This window comes from Schistocerca nitens, chromosome 9 (assembly GCF_023898315.1).
Source record: "Schistocerca nitens isolate TAMUIC-IGC-003100 chromosome 9, iqSchNite1.1, whole genome shotgun sequence".
NCBI classification, from domain to species: domain Eukaryota; kingdom Metazoa; phylum Arthropoda; class Insecta; order Orthoptera; family Acrididae; genus Schistocerca; species Schistocerca nitens.
Genome location: NC_064622.1, coordinates 20,991,418 through 21,008,311, shown reverse-complemented (window position 1 = coordinate 21,008,311; position 16,894 = coordinate 20,991,418). Strand labels below are relative to the sequence as shown.

The window sequence follows — 16,894 nt, the reverse complement described above, 5'->3', positions numbered from 1 at the left end:
AATATAATTGGGGAGAAAAGAAATTTGTAGCACAACCTGATTAGAAAAAGGGATGGGTTGGTAGGACACATTCTGGGACATCGAGGGATCACCAATTTAGTACTGGAGGGAACCGTGAAGGGTAAAAATCGTAGAGGGAGGCCAAGAGATGAATACAGTAAGCATATTCTGAAGGATGTAGGTTGCAGTAGGTACTGGGAGATGAAGGAGCTTGCACAGGATAGAGTAGCATGGAGAGCTGCATCAAACCAGTCTCAGGACTGAAGACGACAACAACATGACAATACAAATAAAATTTAAAGCGTAAAACTGGGGCCCGTGTAATAAGTGAACTATTCGTGCATCAGTTATCGTATTTAAGTCAGTAACTATTTTATTTCACTGTTGTGCGATTTTTCGCAACGACAGCTAATCTCTACAGTCCTTACTATTATCTACTGCACGCGCCAAGCGTTTTTCGTTTCAAACTTCACAAGTATTGTCATACCTATTCAAAAGCACAAGCACAACTTCTCAGTATTATCTGTATGGGGCTAGAAGAAATTATTTTATAGTTTTTTTCCGTTGTAGAAACATTTTATATCAAAAATCTTTTTTGTTTTCTGCTTTTTAGTGTTTTGTGTGTGGAAATTTTGAGTCGATTTCATACGTTTTGAAGGAATTAGAATAGACATGTGGTAAATTTCAGGTTTATTTCAGTCTCTCTTCACCTGAGTGAACCCATATGTATATCTACGTATATCTTGCGATAAGACCGTGAAAGTAAGAATTAGAGGGAATCGAGCTCACACGTAGCCCTACCGGCTATTTTTCTTACCGCGAAACATTCGCCGCTGGAACAGGAAGACGGGGAAATAGCAATGGGACACAGAGTACCCTCCGCTTCGCACCAGACACGAAAGCGAGTTAATATTGCATTGCCATCCATTTCTGAACTATATCCAAAGTCTCAAGTATCTATCTCATCGGGAAGTTTGTTTAAAATCAATTGTAAAATTTGTACCGAACAGACAGACTAGAAAGCGACGTAATAAAAACATGTTAATCTAGATTCCGCATTACACAGGTGTGTCCGCATAGGTTTAGTTATATAGTGTATTTTGATCCCTTTGAAACGCGTCTGAGTACTTCCTTTGCCGAAAGCACGTTCTGCGAAAAACAAGCCCCATATTGATCTCAGTCCGACACAGTGTCTGAATATCTCAGTTACGTATTACAAAAGTCGGTCAGAAAGTAAGGTATAATCCACTGTTGCTTGTTAAGCTGTGGAGAAATAATATTTTGTAGGTAGAAGCACTGGCTTTTGTATCACCTACCGTCGATCTGATTGTTGTCGTTTTTTGTTTCAGGTAAGCCATTGTGGATGACCAGCCTTGTGTAGTTAACTACGCTGGGCGATCGTAATTTCCTACACGTCGGGATTACCCAGTAAGTTGCTTTTCAGAGAGCGAGTTGAGCAGACGAAGAAATCTACATATGGCATTCCCATAAGACACGGTATCACTCTTTAGGAGTTCTGCTTTGGCTCCTTATTTTCGCGATCATAGAAGTTCCGACTACCTTAAATGTGACAATTTTATTCGCACTGAGCAATCAGACTTCGAGAACTTAATTGTAAGCACGTTGTAGGTAATTACTACATTTCGTGATTATCTCGGTGAGATGGCCGCAATGGTGGTTAAGCGGATATCGCCCCAACCGGTTATTCCCGTTCATAAAATAAGACTCACCCGCACTTCTACTGTAAAACCTGTCAATAACATAGCAACGATGTTACGGGTACAAGATAAAAGAACATGGCACAATGTTTCAGCAAAAATGAGTAATTATTCTCAGTTAAGGTAACATACTTTAATATACGCATCTTAACTAATCGCGGCTAGGAGGAGGAAAGGTAAGGAAGGTAAAGAGAAGTGAAGTATGTCAGACGAAAGACTGATATTGCTTTACAAAGATAACTTACTTGTTCCTCCAAACTTATTACTTCATGTTTCGTATTCGTGAGTCTTCTTTTAACAGCAAATAACACACTTCATAGTCAGACTATTACCTCTGCTCTTAAAAGAAGAGAAAAATACTAACTAGTCATTAAAAGGCTGGGGCGAGACTGTGTAAGACTTCCTCGAACGTGGAATAACACCGCTTAGGGATGTTCGTTGTTGGACACGCAATAGAGTATGCTAGCAGTGAATCAGTTGGAGCTGCGTGCGGTGGGCTTAAAGTTCCTTCGTTTTGGTCGACAGGTGATGGTTGAAGTGACCGCTATAGCAAGCAGAAATCTACAGATACCAGTATTCGAATGTTGGTCTATGTTTTTACCAGAACCGAAGTGGAATCTTCCTACACGTCGGTCAGAGGCCTGAAGATTGCGTAGTAATTCGCCGAAACTGGTAGCGAAATAAAATAAGTTTGGAAACTATACGGCTGAAAGGTGTTGGATTTGACATCCTGTGTCGAACAGCCGAGTCCCGCAACCATCTCTGAAAAGATGGACATATAGCAACCTTCATGCAGTGTCGACCTAGCGCCATGTATTTCTTTTCCTTCATTTCTGTAGGAAACAGTTTGGAGATGACGCTTCATGTGTGGAAAAGTGATATTATAAACCATTTCAGCAGTTTTGGGACAGTGTATTCTTGTGATGCAGTCAGTCGTACAGTGAGAGACGTTTCTAAGGTACTGAACTTTCTGCTTACGAAATTTCATTTTCGCGTTGCATACCGTTATCGAACTTCTGTGGATTGTAAGTTACCATTTGACCTTTGTGAACGCAACTTCAGTAATACGTATCAGAAATTTTTAAACCAGCACACAGTCGTTCCCAGTACTCCTGTGACGTTAGTAAAGTCCGGAACAGGAACTTGGGAACGAGTACTTTTAAGGAACACGACTACGGAATTTTTGTGTTTCCCCAAAATGAGACAGTACATCCCACACGAGAGCCCGTGTTGCTTCCCGGCCGCGGTGACTTAAGCAGTGGCCATTACGCCATGGGAAACCTGTTGGGCGTTAGCTGCAAGCCTTCTCAGACCGGCGGGCTGGGAACTTCTGACAGCAGATCCGGGAAGAGTCCGAAGATCCGCGTGGAATCGATTTCTAGATGATGACTCGATTCGGAATTTCGTAACAACCACCTCGCTGCAAGGGATTCCGTTCTTCCCTTTTGACTCTGTTTTGCTTGTTTTTAACTAAAAATGTTACAGGCTGTCACATTTGAGCTACTTCATTCCTTTAGTAAGTTGTTACGTCGCGAAACAATTACAGCAATAACTATATTCAGTGACTTAATGCCTTGCTACCACTGAAACGAGGTAAGTATCCCACAAAAGAGGAGTTGATGGCCCAACTGTCGCGTCACGTAAAACAGAGCAGGTGGCGATCTACCTCATGCATTAAACATGACTCATTCTAACGAATCCATAACGATTTCACGTGCCACACAGACAGTGAAAAATATAGATTTAACGAATAAAAATCCTTTATTTTGGTTGCTCTGGTTTTTATTTTCGATGCGTGTTTCGAATCGATAGCTCCATCGTCAAGATTTGGAAGATACACTCGACGCTTTTCGTCATGACGTGATGAAGCAATCAAATCTCAGAGGTGGTATGATCTTACATAAACAAAAGAAACATGTGTTGGCCGGCCGCGGTGGTCTCGCGGTTAAGGCGCTCAGTCCGGAACCGCGCGACTGCTACGGTCGCAGGTTCGAATCCTGCCTCGGGCATGGATGTGTGTGATGTCCTTAGGTTTAAGTAGTTCTAAGTTCTAGGGGACTGATGACCACAGAAGTTAAGTCCCATAGTGCTCAGAGCCATTTTTGAAACATGCATTTTGGAAAATAAATGGTTTAACAACTGCACTTACTGCTGCGGCTGTAAGAGCACAAAACAGTTCTAGGGAGTTAGTGACCTATACGTTTATGGGTCACTGTTACAGCACTGACTATGGAGTGGTGGCCTGTATTGCGGAGCTTAGATCGTATGATTATTTCCAGATAGTATGCTTGAAAATAAAACATATAGAATCGAATTATTCTTGCATGCGTTTTTTCAAATGGCAGAATTTACTGATACTTTACAACTAATAACTAACAACCAAGTAATGCGATACATGGGGGTCAATAGCGAAAATTAACTGTATGTGATTGTCAAGATGAGCACAATCGCATTCAAATGAAATGTAATTTGAGCAGAGAACATAGGTACTATAGCTAGAATATTTTACGTACAACGACGGGAACTATTATTACTGATAAGACGTGATAGGGTGCAGAGTATTATCTTCATATAAAGCACCATAAAGTAATAACCAGTGAAATGTTTGAAGAAGTACGTAAAGTTCTAATGTTCCTGTTTCAAACTGAGCGTTTAAGAAATCGTTTACGCAGGTGAATCGTACAAACATGCCGTCTTTTGACCATCGCACAGACCTCCGTATGGAGGACATAGTAATACGCATCTGAGGTGCAGGGAAAAAACTAAAAGAGTTGAAAACAAATAAGTCACCATGTTCGACTGGAATCCCAATTCGATTTTACAAAGAATACTCCACGGCATTGCCCCTTGCTTAGGTTCTATTCATCGCGAATCTCTCACCCAGAGCGAATTCCCAAACGACTGGAAATGAGCGCAAGGCATTGCTGTATATAAAAAGAATAAAAGAACGGACCCACAGAATTATAGACCAATATCCTTAACATCGGTTTTCTGCAGGGTTCTTGAACATAGTCTGAGTTCGTTTTAGAGAGCATCGCGTTTGCGAAACTGAGTTTGCCGTTTTCTCACACGATATCCTGGAAACTGTGGATGAAGGGCAACAGGCAGATTCCATATTCCTAGATTTCCGAAAAGGATTTGAAACGGCGCCCCACTACAGACTGTTAACGAAGGTACGAGCGTATACAGAATAGCTTTCCAGGTATGTGAGTGCCTCGAAGATTTCTTAAGTAACAAAACCCAGTACGTTTAGCTCGATCGTGAGTGTTCATCAGGGACGACGGTATCGCCAGGACTGCACCAGGATTACGTGACAGGACAGCTATTGCTCTCTGTGTACATAACAGACTTGGGTGACAGGGTGAGCAGCAATCTGCGGCTGTTTGCTGACGTTGCTGTGGTGTAGGTGAAGGTGTCGTCGTTGAGTTACTTTAGGATGATACGAGATGAGTCAGATATAATTTCTAATTGGTGTGATGAATGGCAGCTAGCTCTCAATGTAGAGAAATGTAAGTTAACGCAGGTGAGTAGGAAAAACAAACCCATAATGTTCGAATACAGCATTAGTAGTGTCTGTGTGACACCGCAACGTTGCAAAACAATACGAAATAGAACGAGCATGTAAGTACTGCAGTAGGGAAGGAGAATGGTCGACTTCGGTTTATTGGGAGACTTTTAGGAAAGTGTGGATCATCTGTCAAAAGAATTTTGGGAAAGTGTGGTCCATCTGTAAAGGAGACAGCATATGACACATGTGCAACCTATTCTTGGGTACTGCTCGAATGTTCGTGTTTGACACCAATTTGAATTAAAGGGGGACATCAAAGTAATTTAGAGGTGGGCTGCTAGATTTATAACCGGTAGATTCGAACAACGCGCAAGTATTACAGAGATATTTCGAGAACACAAATGAGAATCCCTGGAGGGAACGCGATGTTCTTTCCGAGGAACACTAATGATAAAATTTAAACAATTTACATTTGAAGCGGGCTGCAGAACCCTTCAGCAGCTGCCAATGTACATTTGCGTAAGGACCAAGGAGTTAAGAGAAATTAGGGCTCATACAGAGGTATATAGATGACGTTTTTCCCTCACTGTCTTTGCGAGTGGAACAGGGAAGGAAATGACTAGTAGTGGTACATGGCACCCTCCGCCACATACCGTGTGGTGGCTTGCGGAGTATCATTTGTAAGTTAATTAACAAACCTAGGTACTTAGATATTGAAGCGTTATATTTAGCGAGGTACCATTTGTCCTTCTGACATTTGTTTGAACACTTCTTATCTTTTACAGACTGTCCTACGTGAGGGTACTTGCGTTACATCCTTGGTCTATATGGTATTACTAGCGAACCCAGCAGTGCTTCAGAATTACTAAATATGTATTGAAATTGCATACACGAGTTGATCTCCCCCCCCCCCTCTCCCATCTCCTCTTGCTGCCCCCCTCTCTCCCGTCTACTCCTTCCCCTCTCTATGTCCAGACCCCCCCCCCCAAGATTTATCTCCCCCTCCGCCCTCTGTCTGGACCGAGCGAGGTTGTGCTGTGGTTAGCACACTGGACTCGCATTCGGGAGGACGACGATTCAAACCCGCATCCGGCCATCCTGATTTAGGTTTTACGTGATTTCCCTAAATCGCTTCAGGCAAATGTTAGGATGGTCCTTTTGAAAGGGCACGGCCGACTACCTTCCCCATCCTTCGCTAATCCCATGGGACCGATGATCTCGCTGTTTGGTCCCCTCCTCCAAATCAATCAACCAATCTCTATCTGGTCTTTAGCCTTTCTTATTATTATTAGAACAAAACCTTGATTGGGAAATAAACTCGTTTAAAATGAGTATGCCCTGCTATCGTAATTAAAACTGATTGTGAGAAAGGAGAGGATATACCACATACTACCGTATGGTTGCGGCCTTCAGATTGGCGTCAGTTCACCGAGGCGGGGAGAACGAGTTTCTGAAAGTGTGCCGTATGCAGCTGATCCACCCATTCACGATGAGAGCCCACGGAGCTCTACCAGATTGGGGGGGGGGGTATGTTGACTGCTATGCTTTATCCGCTGTTACAAATAGTCGATGTGGGAACAAGATCGAGGTGCATAGTACTCCAGTGGAGGTAAGATACGGGGCCCGAAATTTCATCAAACCAGAAATCGTGCGTGACTCAGGCAATGTCAACAACTACAACCTTTGTACATGTCGATATTGCTCTTGCTTTCCAAATGACACGCGATAGTTTTTCCACCTGTGCTTTGGCTCATACACCATTCCAAACAATATGCAATATATATTCCATGCGAAACTCACACCACCTTCTTCTGAAGACGGCGCTGAGTGGGTATTTAAAACTCTAAAGAGATGCTGAAGATGTTCGCGTCTGATGAGCGAAAATACGAGGGCTATTTTTTTCCTTTTTCATCTTCAGATCGGTCACCAAATGGAAACCACAGTGACAGTCTGAAATTCTTTTTATGCAACATTAGGTATATTTTCCGGCAACTTCTTTACACAATCGCTGCTCTGACTTAGACATTTAGCCGGCCGAAGTGGCCGTGCGGTTAAAGGCGCTGCAATCTGGAACCGCAAGACCGCTACGGTCGCAGGTTCGAATCCTGCCTCGGGCATGGATGTTTGTGATGTCCTTAGGTTAGTTAGGTTTAACTAGTTCTAAGTTCTAGGGGACTAATAACCTCAGCAGTTGAGTCCCGTAGTGCTCAGAGCCATTTGAACTTAGAGACATTTGTCATAGCGTGGTACTAACTACCCAGTACTCTCGTCAAAGAAGTCTGCCCCCTGTGCTTTTCGCCAATTCTCTACGCTGGTCTGCAGCCCGTTGTATGTGCCAAAATGCTGTCCCCGTAGCCAGCGGTTCGTGCGAGCGAAGAGATGAAAATGAGAGGGAGCCAAGTCCGGGCTGTATGATGGGTGATCGAACGCCTCCTATGGAAAACGTTGCAGGAGCGTCCTCATTGCCCATACAATGTGTGGCCGAGAACTGTCATGAAGAAAGAAACACACGGCAGTTACTTTATATGAGCAGCACGGAATCAGGCGGAACGCCTCAGCAGGACTTCACTATTGGCGGGAGACACTGTTTTCTGAGCGCGATAGAAGGGCATACTAGGGACATTGCGGCACATGTGTGCAAAGCTTCACCGGATTTTCACTGTGCTTTTTTATATATATATATATATATATATATATATATATATATATATATATATATATATATATATATATATATATATATATACGAGCGACTGCTGTAACATCAAGTTTTGTTGGCCCGTTGTCCTCAGTTCCGTGTAGTAATTGTTGATCATTTACAGATAGGTCCAATTGCATGCAGCTGAACAAAACGAATTTTACCGCACACTGTGTGTTTCACCTTTATTTTTTGAAAGGTATCTTCAGTGGCCTAAAATATACGTTTATTTCAGTGTATACTATTCTGGTTTACATGGTACACACGAAACACAAGGTTAGAGTACACAAGCGAGCGAACGCGCCCGCACCACAGATAACACAAACATGTACTGGACAGTTGGGAACTCCATTAAAAAAAAAAAGCATGAAGTAATGAAGTACAGAGTGTCAGTGCTAAAAGAACCTCGAATGGCAGAAAGCAGAAGAACAACTCTAAAACCAGAAAAGGAACATGTACAGAGCAGCGGGTACAAATCCCGCATTAGTGGAAATGTAGAGGCGAGATACATGAAACAAAACGATGCCCACAAAGATATGTATATAGTCGCTGTTACCCGCTGCTTCACTTGCAAAACAGTATTTCTGTTATGATGAGTAAGTAAACTAATACACTCCTGGAAATGGAAAAAAGAACACATTGACACCGGTGTGTCAGACCCACCATACTTGCTCCGGACACTGCGAGAGGGCTGTACAAGCAATGATCACACGCACGGCGCAGCGGACACACCAGGAACCGCGGTGTTGGCCGTCGAATGGCGCTAGCTGCGCAGCATTTGTGCACCGCCACCGTCAGTGTCAGCCAGTTTGCCGTGGCATACGGAGCTCCATCGCAGTCTTTAACACTGGTAGCATGCCGCGACAGCGTGGACGTGAACCGTATGTGCAGTTGACGGACTTTGAGCGAGGGCGTATAGTGGGCATGCGGGAGGCCGGGTGGACGTACCGCCGAATTGCTCAACACGTGGGGCGTGAGGTCTCCACAGTACATCGATGTTGTCGCCAGTGGTCGGCGGAAGGTGCACGTGCCCGTCGACCTGGGACCGGACCGCAGCGACGCACGGATGCATGCCAAGACCGTAGGATCCTACGCAGTGCCGTAGGGGACCGCACCGCCACTTCCCAGCAAATTAGGGACACTGTTGCTCCTGGGGTATCGGCGAGGACCATTCGCAACCGTCTCCATGAAGCTGGGCTACGGTCCCGCACACCGTTAGGCCGTCTTCCGCTCACGCCCCAACATCGTGCAGCCCGCCTCCAGTGGTGCCGCGACAGGCGTGAATGGAGGGACGAATGGAGACGTGTCGTCTTCAGCGATGAGAGTCGCTTCTGCCTTGGTGCCAATGATGGTCGTATGCGTGTTTGGCGCCGTGCAGGTGAGCGCCACAATCGGGACTGCATACGACCGAGGCACACAGGGCCAACACCCGGCATCATGGTGTGGGGAGCGATCTCCTACACTGGCCGTACACCACTGGTGATCGTCGAGGGGACACTGAATAGTGCACGGTACATCCAAACCGTCATCGAACCCATCGTTCTACCATTCCTAGACCGGGAAGGGAACTTGCTGTTCCAACAGGACAATGCACGTCCGCAAATATCCCGTGCCACCCAACGTGCTCTAGAAGGTGTAAGTCAACTACCCAGGCCAGCAAGATCTCCGGATCTGTCCCCCATTGAGCATGTTTGGGACTGGATGAAGCGTCGTCTCACGCGGTCTGCACGTCCAGCACGAACGCTGGTCCAACTGAGGCGCCAGGTGGAAATGGCATGGCAAGCCGTTCCACAGGACTACATCCAGCATCTCTACGATCGTCTCCATGGGAGAATAGCAGCCTGCATTGCTGCGAAAGGTGGATATACACTGTACTAGTGCCGACATTGTGCGTGCTCTGTTGCCTGTGTCTATGTGCCTGTGGTTCTGTCAGTGTGATCATGTGATGTAACTGACCCCAGGAATGTGTCAATAAAGTTTCCCCTTCCTGGGACAATGAATTCACGGTGTTCTTATTTCAATTTCCAGGAGTGTAATTTTGAGATGTCTGTATATATAGTGCTGTATACATAAAAAATGTATGCAGTGCCGGTATGTAGGTACATAATGTGTTTCTGTGATTTTGCTATCTGTCGAATCTGAAAGCACGCATTGTATTTTCTAATAATATTTGAAAAATGCCTGAATTAATTACATTCATACTGAAGTAGTCGTTAAGGGTTTTTCTGGCTCACCTAGTAATGGATGTGAGATTTTGGCACAAGAGCAACACATGCCAGTCGTTTCTCCGTTCCATTTTAATGCGCTACATTGTCTACATTTTTGATCAATCCCCCTAGGGTGATCAATTTATGATTAACATAGTCAGTTAGTAGATCATAATCAAATGCAGCCCCACCAAAAGCTTCGCACGTCCCACATGTAAAGGCACGACTCTGTGTTTGTCGTACAGCCTTTCAACGACGCTGTCATTGTAACTCTTGAAGCGTTTTGGAAGCTGTAAGAGACGCGTGACGCTTAATTCCCATAAAACCGACGGGTCTGTGACTGTTCTAATGTCTCTGTAGCTCTTAAGGCCGCCCGACGTCCTGCGCCCAAGTTTCAGCGGGCGTGAGACTGCACTGAAGTTTGTTGGACTCTAGTAACTTTCTGTCGTAGCTTGAGCTCCCTGAGAACTATGCGCTAAATCAGGCTTACGTTTGCGATGCTTGTAGTAATAGTTTTAAATACGATTCTCTGGCTTACCGTCCGATTATATTGTTGTATCTGCAGCAGAACTCTCCAGCTATGCCAGGTGGAGTAGGAACTCAGTATCACAAACCACGTGCACAACAACATTGTATATGTATTTTCACGGAATAATCTATAAAAATTAAGAGTCGCCGAGCATCGTGCCAGCATCCTGTGCATGCTATTCACGTATACGATATTTAAGAATGTTAATAAGTACTCAACAATATACAACTATTGAGACCAGCCTGGAGTCTGCTTCAGAGTTCAAGCTACCTCCGTACCAAATACCACCGGAATCGGTTCAGCGGCAGAGTGAAAACATAACAAGAGTGAGTTACTTTCGCAGTTAATAATAGCGGTATTAGTGTGGATTAAACACATGAGGACTGTATGACCATTGTATGCATTACGTCGAATCATATTATGTAGAACATATCAAACAATAAAAACATTTTCAGAAATATGATGAATTCCAAAATTCAAAGAGTAAATAGCTTTTTTAAAGAGTAATCACTGTTCCATATTTCGCACTATATTCTCTAAACCAACAAATATGTTGTTCGACACATATTATAAAGTAGGCTACGTTTTTCCTCGTCGTTCAAGCTATCTCCATGTCAACTTTTGTCAAAATCGGTCAGCGGCTTAGTCACGAAAACGTAACAGATAGTCATTTATAACGTTAGTATATATTTATATATTTCAGGCCACCGATGATGCCTTCCAAAATACAAAGTCGAGACTCGCATTTGCATGGTTCAAATGGCTCTGAGCACTATGAGACTTAACATCTATGGTCATCAGTCCCCTAGAACTTAGAACTACTTAAACCTAACTAACCTAAGGACATCACACAACACCCAGTCATCACGAGGCAGAGAAAATCCCTGACCCCGCCGGGAATCGAACCCGGGAACCCGGGCATTTGCATGATAAAATACGTATTATTCCCCTGTATACAGGGTGTTACAAGAAGCTACGGCCAAACTTTCAGGAAACATTCCTCACAGACAAATAAAGAAAAGACGTTATGTGGACATGTGTCCGGAAACGCTTAATTTCCATGTTAGAGCTCATTTTAGTTTCGTCAGTATGTACTGTTCTTCCTCGATTCACCGCCAGTTGGCCCAATTGATAATGTGGACTTTGGTGCTTGTGTTGACATGCGACTCATTGCTCTACAGTACTAGCATCAAGCACATCAGTACGTAGCATCAACAGGTTAGTGTTCATCACGAACGTGGTTTTGCAGTCAGTGCAATGTTTACAAATGCGCAGTTGGCAGATGCCCATTTGATATATGGATTAGCACGTGGCAATAGCCGTGGCGCGGTACGTTTGTATCGAGACAGATTTCCAGAACGAAGGTGTGCCGACAGGAAGACGTTCGAAGCAATTGATCGGCGTCTTAGGGAGCACGGAACATTCCAGCCTATGACTCGCGACTGGGGAAGACCTAGAACGACGAGGACACCTGCAATGGACGAGGCAATTCTTCGTGCAGTTGACGATAACCCTAATGTCAGCGTCAGAAAAGTTACTGCTGTACAAGGTAACGTTGACCACGTCACTGTATGGAGAGTGCTGCGGGAGAACCAGTTGTTTCCGTACCATGTACAGCGTGTGCAGGCACTATCCGCAGCTGATTGGCCTCCACGGGTACACTTCTGCGAATGGTTCATCCAACAATGTGTCAATCCTCATTTCAGTGCAAATTTTCTCTTTACGGATGAGGCTCCATTCCAACCTGATCAAATTGTAAATTTTCACAATCAACATGTGTGGGCTGACGAGAATCCGCACGCAATTGTGCAATCACGTCATCAACACAGATTTTCTGTGAACGTTTGAGCAGTCATTGTTGAAGATGTCTCGATTGGGCCCCATGTTCTTCCACCTACGCTCAATGGAGCACGTTATCATGATTTCATGCGGGATACTCTACCTGTTAAATGGTTTAAATGGCTCTGAGCACTATGCACTTCTGAGGTCTTCAGTCGCCTAGAACGTAGAACTAATTAAACCTAACTAACCTAAGGACATCACACACATCCATGCCCGAGGCAGGATTCGAACCTGCGACCGTAGCGGTCTCGCGGTTCCAGACTGTAGCGCCTAGAACCGCTCGGCCACTCCGGCCGGCACTCTACCTGTGCTGCTAGAACATGTGCCTTTACAAGTACGACACAACATGCGGTTCATGCACAATGGAGCTCCTGCACATTTCAGTCGAAGTGTTCGTACGCTTCTCAACAACAGATTCGGTGACCGATGGATTGGTAGAAGCGGACCAATTCCACGGCCTCCACGCTCTCCTGACCTCAACCCTCTTGACTTTCATTTATGGGGGCATTTGAAAGCTCTTGTCTACGTAACCCCGGTACCAAATGTACAGACTCTTCGTGCTTGTATTGTGGACGGCTTTGATACAATACGCCATTCCCCAGGGCTGCATCAGCGCATCAGAGATTCCATGCGACGGAGGGTGGATGCATGTATCCTCTCTAACGGAGGACATTTTGAACATTTCCTGTAACAAAGTGTTCGAAGTCACGCTGGTACGTTCTGTTGCTGTGTGTTTCCATTGCATGATTAATGTGATTTGAAGAGAAGTAATAAAATGAGCTCTAACATGGAAAGTAAGCGTTTCCGGACACATGTCCACATAACATATTTTCTTTCTTTGTGCCTGAGGAATGTTTCCTGAAAGTTTGGCCGTACCTTTTTGTAACACCCTGTATAGACAGACGTGCTTGAAATTAGTAACGTAAGACGAATGGTATATCTCGCCAGAGTTGTTTAGGTCTGCTGATGGCTCCTCCCTTGCGAAACACCAGAAAGTGAGAGCGCTGTCCGGCATTTGGCGGGCCACTCCTAAATGGCGCGCCGAGCCCAAAGAGCGCGCGCGCCCTTGGCGTAATCCGTGCGGTACTGCGGCCGCGGCAGGGCAGTGCGGTAATTGGGAGCGGCCCCGCTCTCGCGCCGGCCCCCTGCCCCCCGGCCCCCTGCCCCCCCCCCCCCCCCGTCACCCTGCCCCACTGGGGGGTGAGGAGGACGCCGCGAACCGGTCCAGCCGGCACGCGCCGCGACCTTGCCCACGCCGTGGCTCGCGCATGCGCCGTGCGTCCTCGGTGATGTGTCGCATGCAGCCGGCGCTCGCCACCCCCACCCCTCGCCGCGGACCCCGCGCGCCCTCCTACTCCTCCTCCTCCGGACGGCGATACCGTTTTTGTTTAATGCCAGTTTTATACCGGCAGCCCGATATTAAAAGGTAGAGTTTTGAGTGTGGCGCTCCCAGTGCGGTCCGTTACCCCCGACGAGCAGCAGCCGCCATCAGCTGACGGGCCAGTCGGCGTCTCCACCTCCTCCTCCTCCGTACTCTGCTCTGCTCTTCTCCGCTCTCCTCTAGCCGATCACCTCGAGTCATGGGACTAGCGCACCACCTGGTGAGTACGCCCGACTCCTGAACTAGCCCGACTAACCCGAAGTTTCACTCTCCGCTACATATTACGACAGCGTCAAATTCTGGAACACTCGAGCTCTTACCAGCAAACAGTCTCCTAACCTGGAAACATAGCCTAACTTGTTAAGTATACCTTATGTTCGTAACAAATAGTTTAGACTTTTTTCCGAAAACTACGACAGCTACTGCACACGAGTATGAATCTACAAAGAGTGTCCTCCTGTAGACTGTAAGGAACGTCTTTAATCTGCTGACGTTGCCAAAATCCTCGATTATCTGGACAGATCAAATGGCTCTGTGTTATCAGTTTTTTGTTATGTACAAGTACTCATACTTACTTGAATCCACATTCTTTCTATATAATCGGGACTGCACCTACACATTACAAGTTTTCTTATTGCTGCGTGTTTCTCTTCACGTTTCTGGACAGATCTTGCAGGCGCAAATATTTCATTTACGTATACAACGACTGAAACTGTAGTTAACAATAATAACAGTAATAAACTCACCTCCAAAACTCGTAGCACGATTTACAACAGTAATTGAAACTATAATCCCATTGGTGAGTTGTTTATATAAAACATTATAATACGTCTTAAGCAACAGTGAAAGAAAAGAAAACTACTGTTCACGACGATTTAGACATACATTTGGGAAGTCTAGAGGTGGCGTAGCCATCGCAATTCGTAAGTGATAAAATATGTTCTGCTCGTATTATACTAATTTGTAGTTCAACCATCAACAATTCAATAAGGCTACTAGTATATGGTTGATATAGCACTGTAATACCCTGACGTTGCAAGGAGTTTTTTTTTTCTATGCATTGTGAAAATATTTCAAACCTGAGTCACAAAATAGAGCTCGCCTATAGTCATACTTCTTATTTTAGTAACGGACGGTGGACCCATTGAGTCCTTCGTCGCTGTACATCTGTGTAGTCCAAGCTGTGAAACTATCTTGACCCAGAGCTTAGAGCAAACAGATCATGGCTCAACAGGATCCGAAATGTACGAATAAAAAAAAAAAAACAGGCGTGACTCAACGCGGATTTTATTTTTAACCCAGTGAAACAATTAATTATATGCATTTATTTTATTATGGCTATGTAAAGGAATATCCCGGATTTACGAAGTATAGTTGTTGCAAATATTGTGTAATATTGATCATTTTCCCTTCCATAGCTGTGTTACACATAAGTAGAGGAGAAAATACAGCACTCAACTATTAAACTTCGTGTTGCTTCACATTTGATCTCTTTATCAGAAGGTGCTTTTTCAGATTTGAATTTTACTCTAACCGCAATCACATGCTACAACTGCCGCTTTGACTATCAGTTCCTGCTAGTTTGAGTTGAGATTTCACTTACATGCCGTAGTACTCCGTCCTTTTGACGTATGTTTTCTAACGCCCTTGCGTGTCTGTTTCTGATTCAATTTCGTAAAAGGCACAGTCATAAATTATTGTTTCGTTAGATTTTCCGTATAAACTTTTTGATTTATCAAGTTTTCCTCGGCATGATTGATCTGTGGTATGTTTTTGGGTGTTGCCTCTGCTACTGTGCACGCTGTTCTGACAACTAACGTAGTGTGGCTGGAGTCCAGGCAACGAACTCTTTAGTGCGCCGTTAATCCTGTTTCATATATTTGTGGACAATTTGTGACGCCGTCTCTGAGAATGACTTGACAATTCTACGACCATGAAACAATGATCTGGTAGCATCCCCTGTAAAATCGTACGAGCAGTGCTAATCGACGCAGTATAAGTACCACGAGTCTCACCAGCTGGGACTTTGAATGGACTTGTACGGATAGGAATGGTAAACGCTTGCAACATCCTTGTCTGAGTGATAATATAACCAATGAGAGAAGTCGTTTCTTCAGTTTTCCTAGATCCGAATAAAGTGGCTTCGTAAAGAAACAATTAGTTTGTTTACAAAAAAAAAAGGTTGAAATGGCTCTGAGCACTTTGGGGCTTAACATCTGAGGTCATCAGTGCCCTAGAACTTAGAACTACTTAAACCTAACTAACCTAAGGACATCACACACATCCATGCCCGAGGCAGGATTCGAACCTGCGACCGTAGCGGTCACGCGGTTCCAGAATGAAGCGCCTAGAACCGCACGGTCACATCGGCCGGCGTTTGTTTACAGAATTTACTGTCACACTACCTGGAAGCATCGCGCGTTGCCAAAAGTAGCTCACATTTCCCAGTTGTGTCAGCTCTGAGTTTCACCCCCACCATTTCTTTCATCTCATACTCATCCATAACAAACACAACACCTCACAAGCACACAGCTCTCCAGCCATCCACATGACACACACAACTACACACACACACTTGACACTTCATAACGGGCAAGACGATGGTGACAGCAAACCAGGAGCTCCCCGAAGACGGCAGTTCTGTCTCGCTCCCCTGCTCAAATACCTACGACCTAATTATAAACATAATTTTGACTTTTCGTATAGCTCCATGTAGCATCAATACTAAAATTACAAGAATTTCTTTTTAAATTGCTTACTCAGTGCCACAATCACGTAAAATTTATTTAAAATATAATTACCTGTTTTGGCCGTTACCGACCCCCCTCTGAGGACTGAAATCATCAATTTAAATTTAACGTGAATATGTTGAAAATAAACCAATTAAAAATAATTTTATCAATCACAAACGTCTCCACCATGAATGAAAAGTCCATCGTTCTAAAATACCGGTTAACTCGTGTGTTGCGTATTCCATTAATTTCCCTCTGCGTTTCATATGTGCGTTGGTT

General features: G+C 44.6%; 1 protein-coding gene across 2 annotated transcripts in view; it reads left to right on the top strand.

The window, feature by feature from the left end:
• LOC126203605 (uncharacterized) overlaps positions 1-16,894 on the top strand; it is a 381,760-nt gene that overhangs the window by 122,102 nt on the left and 242,764 nt on the right. Inside the window, exon 1 of one of the 2 annotated variants that reach the window (XM_049937972.1) lies at positions 13,899-14,103. The exons of the other annotated variant lie outside the window; for it this stretch is intronic. Within the exon in view, the coding sequence (XP_049793929.1) occupies positions 14,083-14,103 (21 nt within the window). The 5' untranslated portion in view covers positions 13,899-14,082. Of the gene's footprint in view, positions 1-13,898; positions 14,104-16,894 lie in introns of those variants that run through there. 2 annotated transcript variants of the gene reach the window in all.